Source organism: Solanum lycopersicum, chromosome 9 (genome assembly GCF_036512215.1).
Source record: "Solanum lycopersicum chromosome 9, SLM_r2.1".
In the NCBI taxonomy this organism is placed as follows: Eukaryota; Viridiplantae; Streptophyta; class Magnoliopsida; order Solanales; family Solanaceae; genus Solanum; species Solanum lycopersicum.
Window position 1 is genome coordinate 63566290 of NC_090808.1, and position 17724 is coordinate 63584013.

Consider the following 17724-nt stretch of genomic DNA (forward strand, 5'->3'; position numbering starts at 1 on the left):
ATAAATATAGTAAACTTAAATTCAATAATTTCAAAAAAAAATTATTTTATAATTTTTTTCATATTTTCATATTATTTATTTCTGAATTTTTTGCGTAATTTTATATTTTTTGTTAATAAACTCATTTTTGGGATTTGTCGAAAAAATTAAAAATTTAAAAAATGTTGAAATTGTTGAATGTAAGGTTACTATATTTATTTTTTAATTTTTTGGCGTTAATTTTATATTTTTTATACTTCTTATTAATCAATTACTCATTTCGGGATTTATCGAAAAAAAATTAAAAAAAAGTGTTTAAATTGAATTTAAGATTACTATAATTATTTATGAAATTTTGGCGTTAATTTTATACTTTTTTCATATTTTGCTTTTTTTTATTAATCAATTACTCATTTTCGAAATTTATCGAAAAAATAAAAATTAAATAAAATTGTTGAAAATTGGTCGGATAATTTATTTAAAAGGGGGTTGGATTAGATGTTTATGAGTCCGAATATCTTTCCATTTTTATATAAATGTTATGTGGTAAGGCCAAAATGACATGACAATTCCATGTGGCATTTAAAGAAATAAAAAATGAGTTGGATATGTCCAACATGACAACTAACGCCCATAAGGGCATATTTGGACCAAAAGTTGGACGGCGAGGGCATCAGTGAACCAAACTTTAAACAGAGGGTATATCTAAGCCTTTTTGAATAGTTTAGGGGCATATTTGACCCTTTTCCCTTTCTCAAAATTAAAGTAATATGCCAAAATAAAAAAATACGAAAAAAGAATTAAAAATAATTACAAATTACATCACTATAACTACTTTTAAGTATCAAAGTTTTTTAAAAATTGTATATTTCGAATTGACCTTTTTCTTAGTAGATACCAAATCAAACCACGATCAATTTTTTTTATTTTTTTAAAGAACACAAATCACTAGTTGAAATTTTATTTGCGGTTTGATTAAAAAAAGACCCTTAAGCTTGCAAAATCACTCAATTTGTTTTAATAATTTTCTGCTAATTACTTTATTTCATACATGTCAATTATTGTCTCAAAATTATCATATGAGTTTTTATTTTTATTTTTATCAAAATAAATGGAAAAACAAGAATAATCAGTGCCAATCTCTCAATTAATATTTTTTTAAGGGATAATGCACAAGTACCCCTTCAATCTATGTCTGAAATTTCAGAGATACACTTATACTATACTAAGGTTCTATTATCCCCTGAACTTATTTTATTAATAATATTCTACCCCTTTTCGGCCTACGTGACACTATCTTGTGGGTTCAACGCTGGTTGACTTTTGTTTTCAAGCTAATGCTACGTAGGCCGAAAAGGGGTAGAAAATTACTTATGAAATAAGCTCAGGGGTAATAGAACCTTAGTATAGTACTAAGTGTGTCTAAAAGATTTTGAGCATAGGTTGAAGGGGTACTTGTGCATTTTCCCCTTTTTAATATATATTTTACTATCTTATAAATGTTATAAATTCATTAAATAAGTGGATAGTCCATAAGGTTGGTACATGAACAACCATTCATATTCACTAGGTTACATGAACTTTTTTGGATAAGAATGTATCTATTTATTATGATACTTAATATGGTGACCTTTGGAGTGATTTCTCACTCTATAAATAAGGTTGTTTATTCACTATTGTAATATATAGATATGAGACTTGAATACACTTGAATAAGAAGAAAATTCCTCTTCTTCTATCTACATCTCTTGTCTTCTTCTCTTTATGATTATATCTCTTATGAGCTTGATTTTATAACACGTTATCAGCACGTGTCTCTAGCCAATTAAGATTGAGTTTTAGTTTTTCTTTAACTCATGTTTTGGTTGATCTCGTTATGAGAATCAAGGTATTATATGCATAAATTAAGGTATGTATTTTCTAGAATATTTTTATGATTTAGAATAAAAATAGTATTCAGTCACTAACAATTATCACGAACCGAAGACATATACTATTATTGGTTGAATATTACATGCTATATAAAACTTCTTAAATTGAAGAAGTGTAAAATTTTAATAGCATGAGTTTGAATGTTATTTTGATTATTTTGAAAGACTCAAAGGGTGAGTCATGTTGTACTTCGGTCTATTATACCGTTGGTTAAGGGTAAGACGATGGATTCAAGTTTCATCGCACCAAAAGGGTAAGACATCAGGTTTAAGTCCGGATGCACCATAATGAAAAATATTTGAGGATAAGACGATAGATTCAAGTCTATCGCACCAAAAAGGTAAGACATCAATTTGAGTTTTGATGCACTGTGATTGGATTCAAGTCCCATAGAATTATGGCGTAACATGCCTTATATGGATAAGACATTGAGTTTGAGTCAATGCACCATAGTGATGATATAATGATGACTAAAACTTTGATGAAAAGTCTTGAAATCCGTCCTATTGAATTTGCTCCTTCCTTGAAAAAAATGTGGTAATAACATATGATAATTTTGGAATCGCATGTTCACTTGCTCTATTCTATCGTATGAATGTTGTAGCAGTAAATAGTTAGTTTGAAAGATGACAAATATTTAACGATATGAAAAGGGGCATGAAATGACGGAATTATAATAGTCATTATTGTGGTAATTATAAAAGGAAGAACACTATGGGTTCTCCAAAAAGTCCTTCAAAATGTGAAGGCAATTTTTATTATAAAATGGTATGAAAGGTCATTGGACTTGTGAATGTTGTCGATCCAATTTGACAACTTTATAAATCCTCCATCAAAAGACAAGAAGATAAAGTGATGATACAATTGATCTTTCAAAGTGATGTTGAGGTGTGTCATGAAAATATGATGAATTTTAAAAATCATGACAATGTACTTATAATGCAAATTTATGAAGTACATATGAATGATTAGTCCATTCCTTGAAGAGAATGTGACTTGTGATGAGTATCGTGAATGCTCGACCATTCTATAAGAGAATGAGTCAAAATGTGATAAAATCATTATGGGTTGGATATATGCCACAACTCACCTCTATGGGAGGTTTGAGAAAAAAAATGATATATACACCAAAATTCACCTCTACAGGAGGTTTGAGAGAAAATAAATTTTATTTGCCAAAAATAGTTAATGGTATTGTATGTTTATACGTCACTATGGTATGTTTATTGTGAACTATCGAAAGGGCAAAAGAAAGAAATAGTTCTTGTCTATAAGGGTTGTAGTCATTATTGTGTGGCAATACAAATTTGTCATTGATTGTGTACCATTGGTACAACAAAAGTAAAGCAAGAAACATGTCTTGCTCGTAATGATTTTGACCATGACAATGATAATATAATTTCCTCCTTGAAAGAGATGCTCACCATAGAAATGGTGTCATGGAATATGTGATAGTACACAAAATTAAATTGTAAGTTCTAACGAGTTGTGCTATTATCAAAGGAATAATATTGGATTGTAGCAAGTCTCAAAAGAAACTTTTTAAGTTTCGGATGAATTGAAAAGAAATATTGAGACTATAAATTATGAAAAGATTTAATATCTATAAATTACTACAATCGAAGAGGGTTATAAATATTACCCATTTTTTTCTCGTGTTTGTTGCACACAAACATTTGCATGCTGATGGAATCACATGCAAAAGTAAACTATAAGTATACTGAAATAAAGATCAGTTGGCATGATCAGTTGACCATTCTGATTTAAATGTGATGCAAACGTAATTGAGAATTTATGTGGCTTATATGATGAAGAAATAAAAGATTCGTCAAGAATTCTCTTGTATTACTTGTTTTCATTGTACCAACTAAGGTTGAGATTGTAATACCCTGAAGTTTTTGGAACATATAAAAAGGTAAATATGGGCCCATTCACCTTCCATGTAAATCATCTGCATCAATATGATAGATGCATCTATGCGATGATCACATGCTTTTATTGTCAACTTACAAATTGGTTTTTGTAAGGTTGTTTGCTCGAATTGTTAAAATTAAGAGCACAGTTCCAAATTATGAAATTATATTAATAATGCTAGTTGATTTAGCAGAAATTGTATGCCTCAAATTATAGCTAAATCATGGTTATGAGAACAAAACTCCCAAATAAGATTTGGTATGAGATAATTTTATTTAACATGTAGCAACACATGTATGCATCAAACCAACAAGGTTTCCCCATTAAAATTGGTTCAGGGTCAGGAACCATATAATTTTCATCTAAAATGTTGAATGTGCGGTTATGATTTTAATTGCTCCACCACGCACAAAGATGAACTTCCAAATAAGGTTGGAATGAATGTTAGATTTTCTAACATTCGGGGGAGAAATGATTGACAGCTGAAAATTATGTGTGAGGTTAATTATGAATTATCTAAATCCTCGTCAAATAAATATGTGAACTTAAAGTTCAAGGGATAATTCAGTTACATAATATTGCAAATCAGTTGCCAGATGAATGCACTGACCCTATGATATAATTCAGCTGCAAATGCTTCAGTGTGAAGTCCTTGAAGGACAGAGTTTATAATACGCCGGAAGCGTAATTGACCAATCGATTCCAAATATGAAATTCCTTGAAGAAGGAAGGAGCAAATGATCAATATGGTCATGATAATGAGGCAAGCGCTATAAAAGAGCACATTGACATAACACTTCATAAAATCTTGAAAAAGGTTCAGGTACCTGAAATAATGAAAAATGAAGAGATCTCGATAAGTTATGTCTTGTTGAAATGGATATCAAATAACCGTCGACGGTATCTTTGATATGGGTAGCGCTCAATGATATAAATTGTGACGAGGATCTTCAATTCAAATCTGTCATATAGTGTGGATAGATAAATGGTTGGCCAAGTAAAATGCATAATTCAAGTATATTTTGTTTCACTTAGAAAAGTGACATTTTGGACTGGTAGTCCATAAATCAAGGTATAATGTCAGTGGGGTACAAATAAATAATTATGCGATAGTATAACCGTAATATATCAAATACGGTTTGTGCCTTGGGGCATAAAGATTTATCACAAAAATCCTGACATTATTGGAGATGTTTTCTCTTTTGGTGGATGCAATGAGGTTTGTTTTGATCTGGCGAAATATGAAAACTTGAATGCATGTAATGAATAATTGTAATGTCTAGTTAGACAATGAAGGTTATATGAAAATCCTTGAAACAATCGAGGTGTCTGAAACATATAAGAGTTTGAAAGAAACTTTTCCAATAAAGCTTCAAGAATCCTTATATGGATTGAAATTGTCAAGGAAGAAAAAGGGTACAAAAGAATGACCCTAATAGTCCTTGTATTTTTATGAAAAGGTCTTGGTAAGACAAAATTTTGTCTTGACCTACAGATTGATAATTTGACAAATGAAATATTTGTCTAATAGTGCACATACACTGAAAAGTTTTGATGCAATTATATATGGATAAATCGCATTCATTGAGTACCCCAATGATTATGAGATCACTTGACATAAATGATGATTCAGTTTGATCTCAAAAGAAGGATGATGAGTTTCTTGGTGAAGAAACTCTATCTTGGTGCAATCAGGGCACTAGTGCATCTTACTAACAATATTTGACTAGATATTTGTTTTCCAGTAAATTTACTGGCAAGATTCAGTTTCTCCCCAATAAAAGGACATTGAAATGGTGTTGAACACATGATTGAATATCCTCGAAGGACCATAGTTATGGCTTATTCTATTCCAAGGAATCCAAGATAAAATTGATTGGTTATGCAGATGCAGAATATTTATCTGATCTGCATAAAGTTCTATCTCAATCACGCTATGTGTTTGCATGTGGAGACACAATAATATCCTGGGGATTAATGAAGCAAATGTTGCTCTGCAGAAATAAAAGTCCTCCATGAAGCAAGTCAAAAGTGCGTATGGTTGAGATAAATGACACACCATATTCAAGAAATGTGTGGTTTTTCTTTTAAAAAAAAGAATATACCAACCACAATGTACGAAGATTGGAGACATCATCACAAGAAATTAAGTGATATTTTAATCAGGGGGAGTACAATACGTGTTGCACTCTTTTTCCCTTGATCGAGGTTTTTTCCCACTGGGTTTTCCTGGCAAGGTTTTTAATGAGGCAACAAATGGTGCGTATCAAAAGATATGTGTACTCTTTTTCCTTCACTAGAATTTTTTCCCACAGGGTTTTTCCTAGTAAGGTTTTAACGAGGCACATTATCTATGGACATCCAAGGGGGAGTGTTATAAATTTATTGAATGAGTGGATAGTCCATAAGGTTGGTACATGAACAACCATTCATATTCACTAGGTTACATGAACCTTTTTGGATAAGAATGTATTTATTTATTATGATACTTAATATGGTGACCTTTGGAGTGATTTCTCACTCTATAAATAGGGTTGTTTATTCACTATTGCAATATATACATATGAGACTTGAATACACTTGAATAAGAAGAAAATTATCTACATCTCTTGTCTTCTTCTCTTTATGGTTATATCTCTTATGATCTTGATTTTATAACAATAAATGAAATCTAGAGATCAATATTTTTTCATAATCTTATAAATAATAATAAACAAGTAACTTTTCGTCACAATTTTCCAGCCAATATTTTTAATATTTTAGTGTCTTATAAATGACAATAAGCAAGCAGTTTTTCTTTAACATGACTTGGGTTTCATAAGGATTTTATTGTAATTACAATAAATTGATGTAATTTTATTGATTACATCAATTTTTAATTTCATTCTACTTAATTCATATAACGAAAATAGATACTTCATTATTTTTGTTCATTATAATATTGCAAAAATATTAATTTTTTCTTATATATATTACTTTCAAAGTATTAAATAACTATATTATTTTTTTCGAAATTTACAAACAATTTACAACCTCTGTCACAATCTTTGTCATGTCGTGAACACTGTGTCACAATCAACAAGCTTGCTGCAAGGAATTAATTAAATGTAAATAGTTAAATTCAATCCAATTAATTATCATATCAATTTCAGTTGATAGTGAAATCAGCCAATTGATAACACCAAGTACATAAAGATTCCAAGTAGAAAAGGACATAACATAATAAGAAGAAATGTCATTTTGAACGCGCTTTATGAGTAATGTTAGTTAACAATTAATAGCTTGTACCAACCACTTTTTAAAAATACCAAAAAAAAGTAATTTAAAAAAGGGAAAATGCACAATTACCCTTCAACCTAAGCCCGAAATTCCAGACAACACTTATACTAAACTAAGGTCCTATTACCCCTTTGAACTTATTTTAAAAGTAATTTTCTATCTCTTTTCAGCCTACGTGACATTATCTTTTTTAAAAAAGTCAACCAACAATGGGCCCACAAAATAGTGCCACGTAGGCCGAAAAAGGGTAGAAAATTCTTAATAAAATAAGTTCAGGGGGTAATAAGACCTTAATATAGTATAAGTATGTCTTTGAGATTTCGGGCATAGATTGAGGAGGTACTTGTGCATTATCCCTTAAAAAATGACAAACGTATAATTATTTTTAGAGCCTACTTGGATTGGCTAAAAAGTTTTAATCAAATCTACTTTTAATTTTTTTTTTAATTTAATATCTTTAAACTAATGGAACGGAATAATATATTATATAGTATCAAATGAAGAAGAGCACAAGGAATGTAGGGCTCCACACAATGTGGACATTCACATAATAATTCATGTCCACATAAAGAGTGAAAATAATTGACCTATGAAAATTATTTATGGTTAGAACATATTGAGAACTATATATATATATATATATATATACACACGCAAATGATTTATAGATATACAAATGTTTGTAACTTGTTTTATATCATAAATTTCAAAAAAATAAATAAAAAATCTCAAATTTTATATTCAGTCAAACACCAACCCATAAACTAAAATACAAATAGTAAATAGGTAAAATTATGAATTGTGAACAATTCGACAATAATATCTAGTATCATCTATCATCTCATGATGGTAGTGTACTAATAAAGAATTTGGTAAATGTTTTTGTTGTATAGAATAAATGTATAGATGAATATACAAACATGTGCTAATATACACAGAATTGATCTTCACTGATAAATTAGCTTATATATATGAAAAAAATATGAATTTTATTTTTAGTATCAAATTCAATTTTAAAAATGAAAATGCTATATGAAACAGGTTAAAGTCTTCATGAATTTATAAAAGTTGATGTTAAAAAGCATGAATAATAGGAGATATAGTGTTGTTGTTAGGCCGTTAAATCCAATAGCTAGTAATGTCATTGGGCTGTTCTTGGACCTTGTAGAGAAATAAAGTTTATGCCCAGATTGCTCTTATTTTGGGTGATTTATCCTTACTTATGAATGACTTTAAAAGAAAATATTTTCGTTAAATTTAACTAATATAAATTGTTAGATATCTATCGAAGACTAAACATGTTAATTTTTTACAAACTTAAAAAATAAAATTATTAAGTGAGTAGTGAGGGACTATTTTCAACTTTCCTCAAAGTGAACCAAAAACTATTCACTGTGCATTTAGGGGCCCTTTGGTTATTTATGACAAGAGTTGTGCACTTATATAATAATTATGCAGATATTAGTTATATTGGTATTAATTATTTAAATATTAGTTATATAAGTATTTGTTTAGTTATATGAAAATTACATGAGTTAGTAACTAGTAAATATAGAATTTAATATAAATTAATATATTATTTACAAATAACTAGTATAAATTCTCTCTACAATTTTTTATACTAAACTAATACACTTTTTATTATTATATGATTTAATGAAGTAAAACATATGTTAATTAATAAAAATTAAGTAAAATGGATTGTAAATCTAAACGTATAACGTATATATATTGAATTGATGTAAACACTCGATCTAATGCAGATAAGTTTTACTTTTTTTTTCTCTATTATTTTTTAAAACATATTTAAAGCTTATAAATAGATATAAATTGATCATCAAAGTAGATCTATATATTGAATTGAGCCTCATAAAAATACAATAATAATTAAAAAGTAATAAAAACAAAATATTTATTATTGGTTATTAAATATAATTGGGAGGACATGGCTTTTTGCAATAGCATATAGAGTCACTACACTCTCCAAATTGAAAGCCCTCACTTTGGCAGGCACTTGTACACTTTGCCTGTTCTACACATGGTCCCTGGAATGTTTTGCTTGGTTGTTGACAAATATTTGCCTCTGTTAAAATAAAATATTAGTAAGAATTTTAATAAAATAAAAAAGAAAGAAGAACGATAAGTTTGACTAATACATATTCATGTTACATAAGATTTATATATATTCTTTATAGATTAGATCTAAGACCTTTAATTAAAGGTGAAGAGTTCTCATATATCTATTTCACCATACATATATCCACTGAGGTTAAATTCATAATTTTTCTCGACTAGTTTTGATTCGCGATATACTTTTTTGCAAGACTCAAAGATATTTTATATCGCAATTAATGCTCAACTATATCTGAATTGACAAGATCCAGAATACCCCTACAACAATTTATATTGGTGATTTGCGATATAGTATATTAATTGAATAATTATTCGAAAGTAGAAAGAATATATAAATTTTAAAAACATACATTTCTTTTTATCTCTTTTATCATATTTGATTAGTAAAAAGATGCATAAAATAAAGAGAAGATATACCTGCATTGCCCATGAAAAATAGCACAAGAAGAATCACAATTTTAAACAAAGACAGAGTGGCTGCCATTTTTTTGTGTGTGTGTTATTTCTTCAAAATGTATTTTTGATAATGAAAATACATGAAGCACCATGCTTATCTTATATAGTATTAAGAAATGATTTACTGACTATTTTTTTTAAAGAGATTGCCTTAAATTATTTGGATGGTAAATCTTTTTACATTAATGAGTTTCCATCCTTTTAATAATTTGGATAGAAAATCTTTCATATTTTCTTTTTTGAGGTTTTAAAATAATAATAATAATAAAAGATATATAGACGGCCTAATGTAACACTTTGCACCCACGTAACCATATTTTCAGTTTAAATCTGTATATTTTTAGAAAAAAGATAATTGTATATATTAGCAAATTAATAACCTAAAATAAATAGAGTAGCTACTGTTGAATTTAATTGTGCCCATATTAAATGTTTGCCAAAGTTTGCCAGTCGTCTCTCTCCCAAAACTCTCGCTCGCCACTCTCCCATTCTCGCTCGCTACTCTCCCTATGCTCGTCTCTCTCGCTTTATACGACAGAAGTGTATAAATTGTGTTTCCGTTTTGTATAAAGCGAGAGAAAATTGAATATACACATGCAAAAACATATATCTTCGTGCTATACACTTAATTATACAATTTACAAATATTTTACTTCGCTTTAATTGTATACAAATGCAAATTTTATACAAAAGCGAAAAAGGCCAACGAATTATACAATTGCAGTGAAATACAATTTTCGCTTGCTTTATATAACATATGTGCATGAATTGTGTTTCTGTTTTTGTATAAAGCGAGAGAAAAACATATATCTTCTTCATGTATATTATAATTATATAATATACAAATATTTTACTTCGATTCAATTGTATGCAAAATAAATTTTATACACATAGTACAACGAAATAGGCCAACGAATTATACAATTGCGCATTACACAATTGCAATGAAATAGGCCAATAAATTTTACAATTGCGGCGAAATAGACCAGCGAATCATATAATTGTATATGTATAGTGAGGCCAGCAAATTATACAATTTAGGCAAGCGAATTATACAATTATATATGTATAGCGAATTATACAAACTTTGTTATAACATACAAATATAAATTTTTTATTTACTATTCGTGAAAATTGTCCTTTAAAAAATAATTCATGACAATACTCATACACTTTTATATATCACTACTAGATTTTGGAGTCGCTCTCAGTACGGACTCAATATTTTACCTATTTTGTGGCTTAGAATTTTGAGAGGCTGTCAATTATTTGTTTGTCTTTTAAATTTATTTTGATTTGTAATACTTTTTATGATATTTTGAATAAGATTTATTATTTTTTATCTCAATTTATGTGACACTGACAGAATTTCGATAGTGAACTGATTTTTTTACTCGTATATGTTTTCTAAAATTTGAAGTTGTTATTGTGATTTATAGTCATTTTAGTCATCTTAATATATATGTTACATTCTTTATTTCAATTTATGTGATATATGAATCAATTCATTTCTTATATGACTTTTAAATATTTAAATTATTAATTAGTATAAAGTTGTTTTCACTTTTTTTCACTTCAATACTCACCAAAAATGTAAAACAATTCTAATTTGTAATGATTATAATCCACAACTTCTATTTTCAAATACTTCTTTATTTTAGAAATAAATTTTTAAGTACACACTAATTACACCTTTAATATACTTTATTAATGAAATATTAAGAATACAATTATTAAAAGTTTTTATAGATAATTTGCCATGAAATCAATAAAATGAAAAGAAACAAACTGAGTGGCAGAGAAATGAAATTGTAATTCAAAAAGTAAGAGATGCATATAAATACGTAAGCAGAAGAAATAAAAATCAATTTAAAGAAAATTGAAAAGTGAAAAGAAGGGATAAAGAAAACATACAAGTTGTTTCTTTTTAAGACGACATAAGTAACATTTCGAGATTTAACCAAACTCTTTATATATGTTTTAAAAATATTTTAATTAATTAATTATTGTCATTTATAATATTTTTTATGCATTTTAAAAAATACATAATATATTAATGTTTTCGAAATTACTATTTTAAAAAAATTATATCAAAGCTACTATTGTACTACTGCTATACTACAACCACTAACACATTACTTTATTTTTTATTAGAATATTTAAAAGAGTTGTGCATTTAAGTGCGTTGTCTTAGAAATATATATATATATATATATATATATATATATATATTCATAATTTAAAATGAATACACTATTATAAATTCAATACACTATTATAAATTTTGATCTCAAGAAAATAAAATAAAATTCCATGTTAGTATTCTAGATTTAGTCCAGAATACTCTTATAAAATTTGACTTGTTTTTAAAAAAAAATTCACAATTCATGGCAATTCTATGGATGCCAAAAATTAGCTATTAACTAAACTTTGAAATATATGACTACTTTTGGATGTTATCACTTATGAAAGCTTCTCTAGAAACAAGTTGAGAAGAAAATACAAGATGCCTCTACAAGTAATTGGACAGGTTAAATTAAATTTAAATCGATCAGTATGAATTGAGTTAATAAATGAACGGATTTTGTAAATACAAATGAAAGTCGCTATAATTGAAATGCGAGTCATAACCTAATGTCTTATTTTTTCAAAGTTTTAATTATTTTATTTATTTTCAATAATTTTAATATCTAAATAAAACTATTTTTTTAATCATAGATATATATAAAATGTTAATTAATATAAACAATATTTTTTTGACTAATTGTGATTGGTAATGTTTTCTAATTTCATGTTCAGTTAGTCGAGATTTTCTCCGGGGAAAAAGTTTCTTTATTTTAATTTTTTTTGAAAATAAAGAAAATGACTTCTAAAATTGAAATAGAAAATACAAAATATAGTATAAATATATTTCACAGTGTACTACTAATTAACCTCAAAATTGTTCTAGCATTCAAAAGTCCATGTAAATAATATTTTATCTGTCTTAATTTATATGATATTTTTTATTTTTAAGAGTTAAACAATTTAAATTTAATCGATAATTTATGTATGAAATCTTTAACTTTTTAAAATGATATTTATATAATTATAAACGACATAAAAAGTATAATAAATCAATAATAATTAATAAGTCAAAATATTAAAAAATATATATGAAAAACTTATAATTAAAAAATAAATTAGCTTAAATCTAGAAATTTAAAAAGTTAAATGAAACAGAAGGAATTTAAAATTTTTAATTACATGGTACGCATTCCAAGGACTCCTGTCTTAATAAGCACCAATCACGGACCGAAGAGTCATATTACACATATATAATAGTATTAATAGGTATGATTATATATAAAAAATAAATATAACGTCAAGAAGAATTTTGAATTTCTTTACATATCGAGTTAATCTTTAATTTTATTTCGGTTCAAAATATATATACATAAGTAAAAAATAAAAATTAAATTATATATGATGTGTAAATTTTTGTCTATGATCTTCGGGTGAGCAATATTATTTTCTCTTAGATCCGCTCTAGAATGTATCAGTGAGACATAAACTCATAACTATTATATGTTAAATAATAACATCTCCAATTCAAATTCGACAAATTGATTGTTTAACCCATAAACTTAAAAAGTTGAAAAAAATTATACTTTTATTTAATTAATTATATAAGAAACCATAACTTACTTCAAAAGCCAGATCCCATATAGTGACAATTCAGAAAGTTAAAATCAACAAAAACATCGCAAGTATGATCAAAATGAGTTAGTGAACCTCAATCCAATATCATATAAAATAACGAGTCGTTTGACATAAGGTATAATAATTCTAGTAATAAAATACATGATTATTTTATTCTATGTTTGATTGGAAGTATTAGACCGCTTCTTATATTTTGATAATGTAATAAATTATCTCATATATATAATAAAATAACTTATACCCAATCAAACGACCTATTCAAAATCAAGCAGAGTGGGAGTGGTTTATAGAGTGGGGTGAGGGGTTCACATGTCAGATACAAGAATCTCACGGACGAACAATGGCTGGCTGGAAAAAGCCACAAGAAAAGGACACAAGCAACCTATACAACCTCATGTGTTTCTATACACAAATCCTTGTCCTTTCTATAACCCCACATGCACCCGCTCACCGAGTCAGAATTTTTATTAAAAAGATATATAAATTTATAGTATTATGATTTAATTACATTATATCTCAATTCTTTTTTAAATTACAAAAATTCCTTAAGATTTACGTATTTCGGATACATTACTGGACTTTCAAATATATTACCAGGTACATAGATGAGAGATGTATTTAAAAGGGGAGGAATGTATCATTGAAGGAATAGGATATCCGAATACATAGCCGAGGAATGTATTAGAGAGGGATAAAGATATATCAGCGAGAGGACAGTAATGCATCCTATTTTTGATTTTTTGAAAACATTAAAAAATACAGCGAAGAAATAAATGAGACGCAACATCTATTATATACGATGTAATTTTCCGTCTCCAACAAATCTCTGCCACCTATCATTCTTCCAATTATCCTTCAATCATAACACCAACTCCCTCTCCTTCATTCCAAAATTATCACTAACATTAATGGCTTCCACTTCAATATCTACAAGATTTTTCTTAATTTGTGTTGTTATTAATTTTTTTTCTTTATCACTAGCCTTACACATATCACCATCTTCTTCAATTTCAGCTGCCCCTGCATTGTTACCAAATCCACCTGCTCTGTCTCCTGATATAAGTCCTCTTTTTCCTTCACCAGGTGGCTCTGAGCTTGCTCCTACTGATTCTTCATTACCCTTAATTCCTTCTACCCCTAGCCCTCCTAATCCTGATGCTATGATTGCTCCTGGACCTCTTTATATGCCGTTTTCGCCTACGCAGTCTCTACCGGTGTCCTCTGCTGTTGCTCTGTTTTCATCTTTATGTACAATGGTGGTGTTGAGTTTGATGTCCACCTGGTTTACGCAGCTCCTTCGTGTGTGAAGGTTCAATGATGTTTGGTTGTGAGGTATTTTTGATGAAGTTTCACACTGATTTGTTTACTATGTTATGATTTATTTATGTACTATACTCTTGGTAGTGTATAATTTGTTTGTTGTATTACATTTTCATTGTCAAATAACAACGAAATAAGCACAATTTTTTTTTGTTTAGTTTATCTCAAGATCTGTATTTTGGTTCTTTTGTTGAATGAGTATAATGTAATTAAGTAGATGTAGTGCCAGAGTCACATGTATTCGAGGAGTGTTAACTGATCAGAAAATTATATTTTGTAGATAGGTAAGAAGTGTTTTTTTCTTTTTATTGTGTTGAATGAATTGTGGTGTTGTTGAATTCTCTTGATTTATAGGTATATTTACTTGTTTATACTTGGACACCTCTGGTTTAATTTTCTAGTTCTGTCACTACGAATATTAAGGGGTAAAAACGGTGGGAAAAGGCTTGAAACACTTTTCTATGGAGATGGGATTACACGAGGGGTCAACACTTAGTCCGTTTCTATGTGCCTTGGTGATGGATGTATTTATGCGAGACATTTTAAATAAGGTGTTGTGGTATATGTTATTTGTGGATGACATAGGACTGATTGATGAGACGTGTAGTGAAGCTAATACTAAGTTAGATCATAAATGCATAGACATGAACTTTGAAGGCTAAAAGATTCTAGTTGAGATAGACCAAAATTGAATATGTGGAGTGCAAATTCAGTGATTGAAGCATGAGGTAGGCGTGGATGTGAAGCTTGACATACAAAATTATCCTTAAGAAAGATGAATTCAAGTATCTTAGGTCTATAATTCAGAAGAGTGAGGACATCAATAATGATATCACACACCATATTGATACAATATGGGTGAAATGGAGGCTTGCCTCTTGACTTTTGTGTGATAAGAAGGTACCGTCAAAGCTCAAAGATAAGATCTATAATGTGGTGGTTCGACCACTATTGTTGTATGAGACTGAATCTTGATTAGTCTAAAAGATGCATGTTGTAGAGATGAGAACGTTGAGATCAGGTGAGGTCATACAAGGAGTCATAAGACTATAAATGAGGATAACCAAAATAAGGTAAGATTGATATCTGTTGTGGACAAAATGAGGGAAGCGGGAAATGGTTTGGACATGTGAAAAGGAGATGCATAAACACACAAATAAGGAGGTGTGAGAGATTTGTTATGAGGTATGATAAGAGGCATAAGTAGGTCGAAGAAGTCCTAGAGAGGTGATAAAACATGATATGAAACAACTTCAGGTTACTGAGGATATGACTCTTGATATGAGGGCATGACGACATGTATTAAGGTAGAATATTTTTGTAGGTAGTGTCGCGATGTCTTGCTTATGGTGATTTGTGTTTGCGACAGTACTAGTTGTAGTATTGTAGTGCATCATTTTTTATTATTTATTTTGTATAATCCATCCTAGTGTATTGTTTATAGAGTTTCGATTATCACATGATTTTATTATTGTTTTGGTTCCTCTCTAGTAGACCTTTGCACTGTTTCCTTTTTATTTGCTATATTTTTCTCGTTGTCTCCATCTTCTTTATATCGAGATTTGTTGCACTTTAAAGAAGGGTTTTTAGAAACAGTCTCTTTACCTCCACGAAGTAGTAGTAAGGTCTACATACATTCTAACCTACCCAGACATCACTTGTGGAATTGGACTAAATATGTTGTTGTTGCCACTACTTAAACAATTGCATCGTGTAGGTAGGGGTGTTAAGTGTTTGGATACAAATCGATTTAAATCGAAAAATCAAATCAAACGACTTTATTTGGGTTCGATATGGTTTAAATTTTTAAGAATCGATAATATGTGATTTGATTTTGTTGAGAAAATTGAAAAACTAATATGAACTAAGCCGACAAATTGTATCCATACATTTTATAATTATATATACATAATAAGTTATTTTTTATGAACAATGGTAAATATCTTATATATGTTTTTCATCAAAATTTATTTATGAAAGATGTCCAAAACGAGAATATTTATCCTTTTGATTTCTCATGTATATGAGTGTCTATGACAGTTATTGGTGGCAATGGTGGAGCCATATACACTGTGGGATCTCTACCGACACCTTTTCATCGAAAATTTATATTATTTTTTCAGATATAATTTTTTTCGATGTGTATATACATATACATTACATGTTGATACTCCTTAACTTCTATGCAATTTTGCTTCTTTATATTTTGATAACCCTTGATCAAAATTCTACTCTGCCACTACTTGGTGGGATTAGAAATGTCACTCTCTCTTTTGTCTTGGCCAAAATAGTGAATTGTGAACTTTTATTTACGATAAAATCGAAAGTTTTGTAATCAATAAACGATTCAAACTGACCCATGAACACAACATATCTGGCTGCTGACTTATGCAATTGTAAATTGTGGTAGTATCCAAAAGAAAAAATGAACCTAGAACTGATTATTTAATACTTCATTACTACTCTATAATGCAACAAATTGGTCAGACCAATAATACTAAGAAGAATAACTTAGATCAACTCCAATCCAATACTATATCTTATACCAAATCTTACTTTGAGTTAGTGTTTTTGGATTCTAACTCAATATTATTTCTTACACTATTTTAGTGGGTGATTAGTGCATTTTAAATAGCCAAAATTCAATTCACACTATTTTTTACACCATCACAAAAATGAAAACTGCATACGTAATATGTTGTTAATAAATAACGCAATGCATTTTAAAGAACCAATTAATAAACATTCATTAATAATATATTGTATTTCATCATTAAATTCACTTTATTTGTGTTATCCATATATATATAATGTATAATGTATAATATTTGTCAGCAACTTATATTATCCAATAAATTATTATATAAAATTATTTTATGTCAAATGATTACATAAAAAAAAGATTGTTAATCATATTGGGTGAATATGTGAAAAAAAGAAAGAAATGATTTGCTTTATGAAATAAGAAAGTATAAATATAATAAAAAATAATAATATAATATATAAAAG

General features: G+C 28.4%; 1 protein-coding gene and 1 long non-coding RNA gene across 2 annotated transcripts; one reads left to right on the forward strand and one right to left on the reverse strand.

The window, feature by feature from the left end:
• Positions 1-8914: 8914 nt before the first annotated feature.
• On the reverse strand, positions 8915-9794 carry LOC109121123 (uncharacterized). The gene is made up of 2 exons (XR_002028514.3): positions 9655-9794; positions 8915-9187 (listed from the first exon to the last, which is right to left on the reverse strand). It is a non-coding gene; the product is annotated as an uncharacterized lncRNA (long non-coding RNA).
• Positions 9795-13735: 3941 nt separating this feature from the next.
• LOC101261065 (classical arabinogalactan protein 26-like) lies at positions 13736-14702 on the forward strand. Its single transcript, XM_019215582.1, has 2 exons — positions 13736-13793; positions 14377-14702. Exons 1-2 carry the CDS (start codon positions 13736-13738, stop codon positions 14700-14702), a joined length of 384 nt encoding a protein of 127 aa, XP_019071127.1.
• The last annotated feature ends 3022 nt before the right edge of the window (positions 14703-17724 follow it).

Excerpts from the sequence above, each read along its gene's own strand:
- LOC101261065 (XM_019215582.1), top strand. The coding sequence starts at position 13,736 with ATGGCTGGCTGGAAAAAGCCACAAGAAAAGGACACAAGCAACCTATAC. Across the intron at positions 13,794-14,376 it reads CAACCTATACAACCTCATGT|CCTTACACATATCACCATCT; the intron begins GTTTCTATACAC and ends CTTTATCACTAG.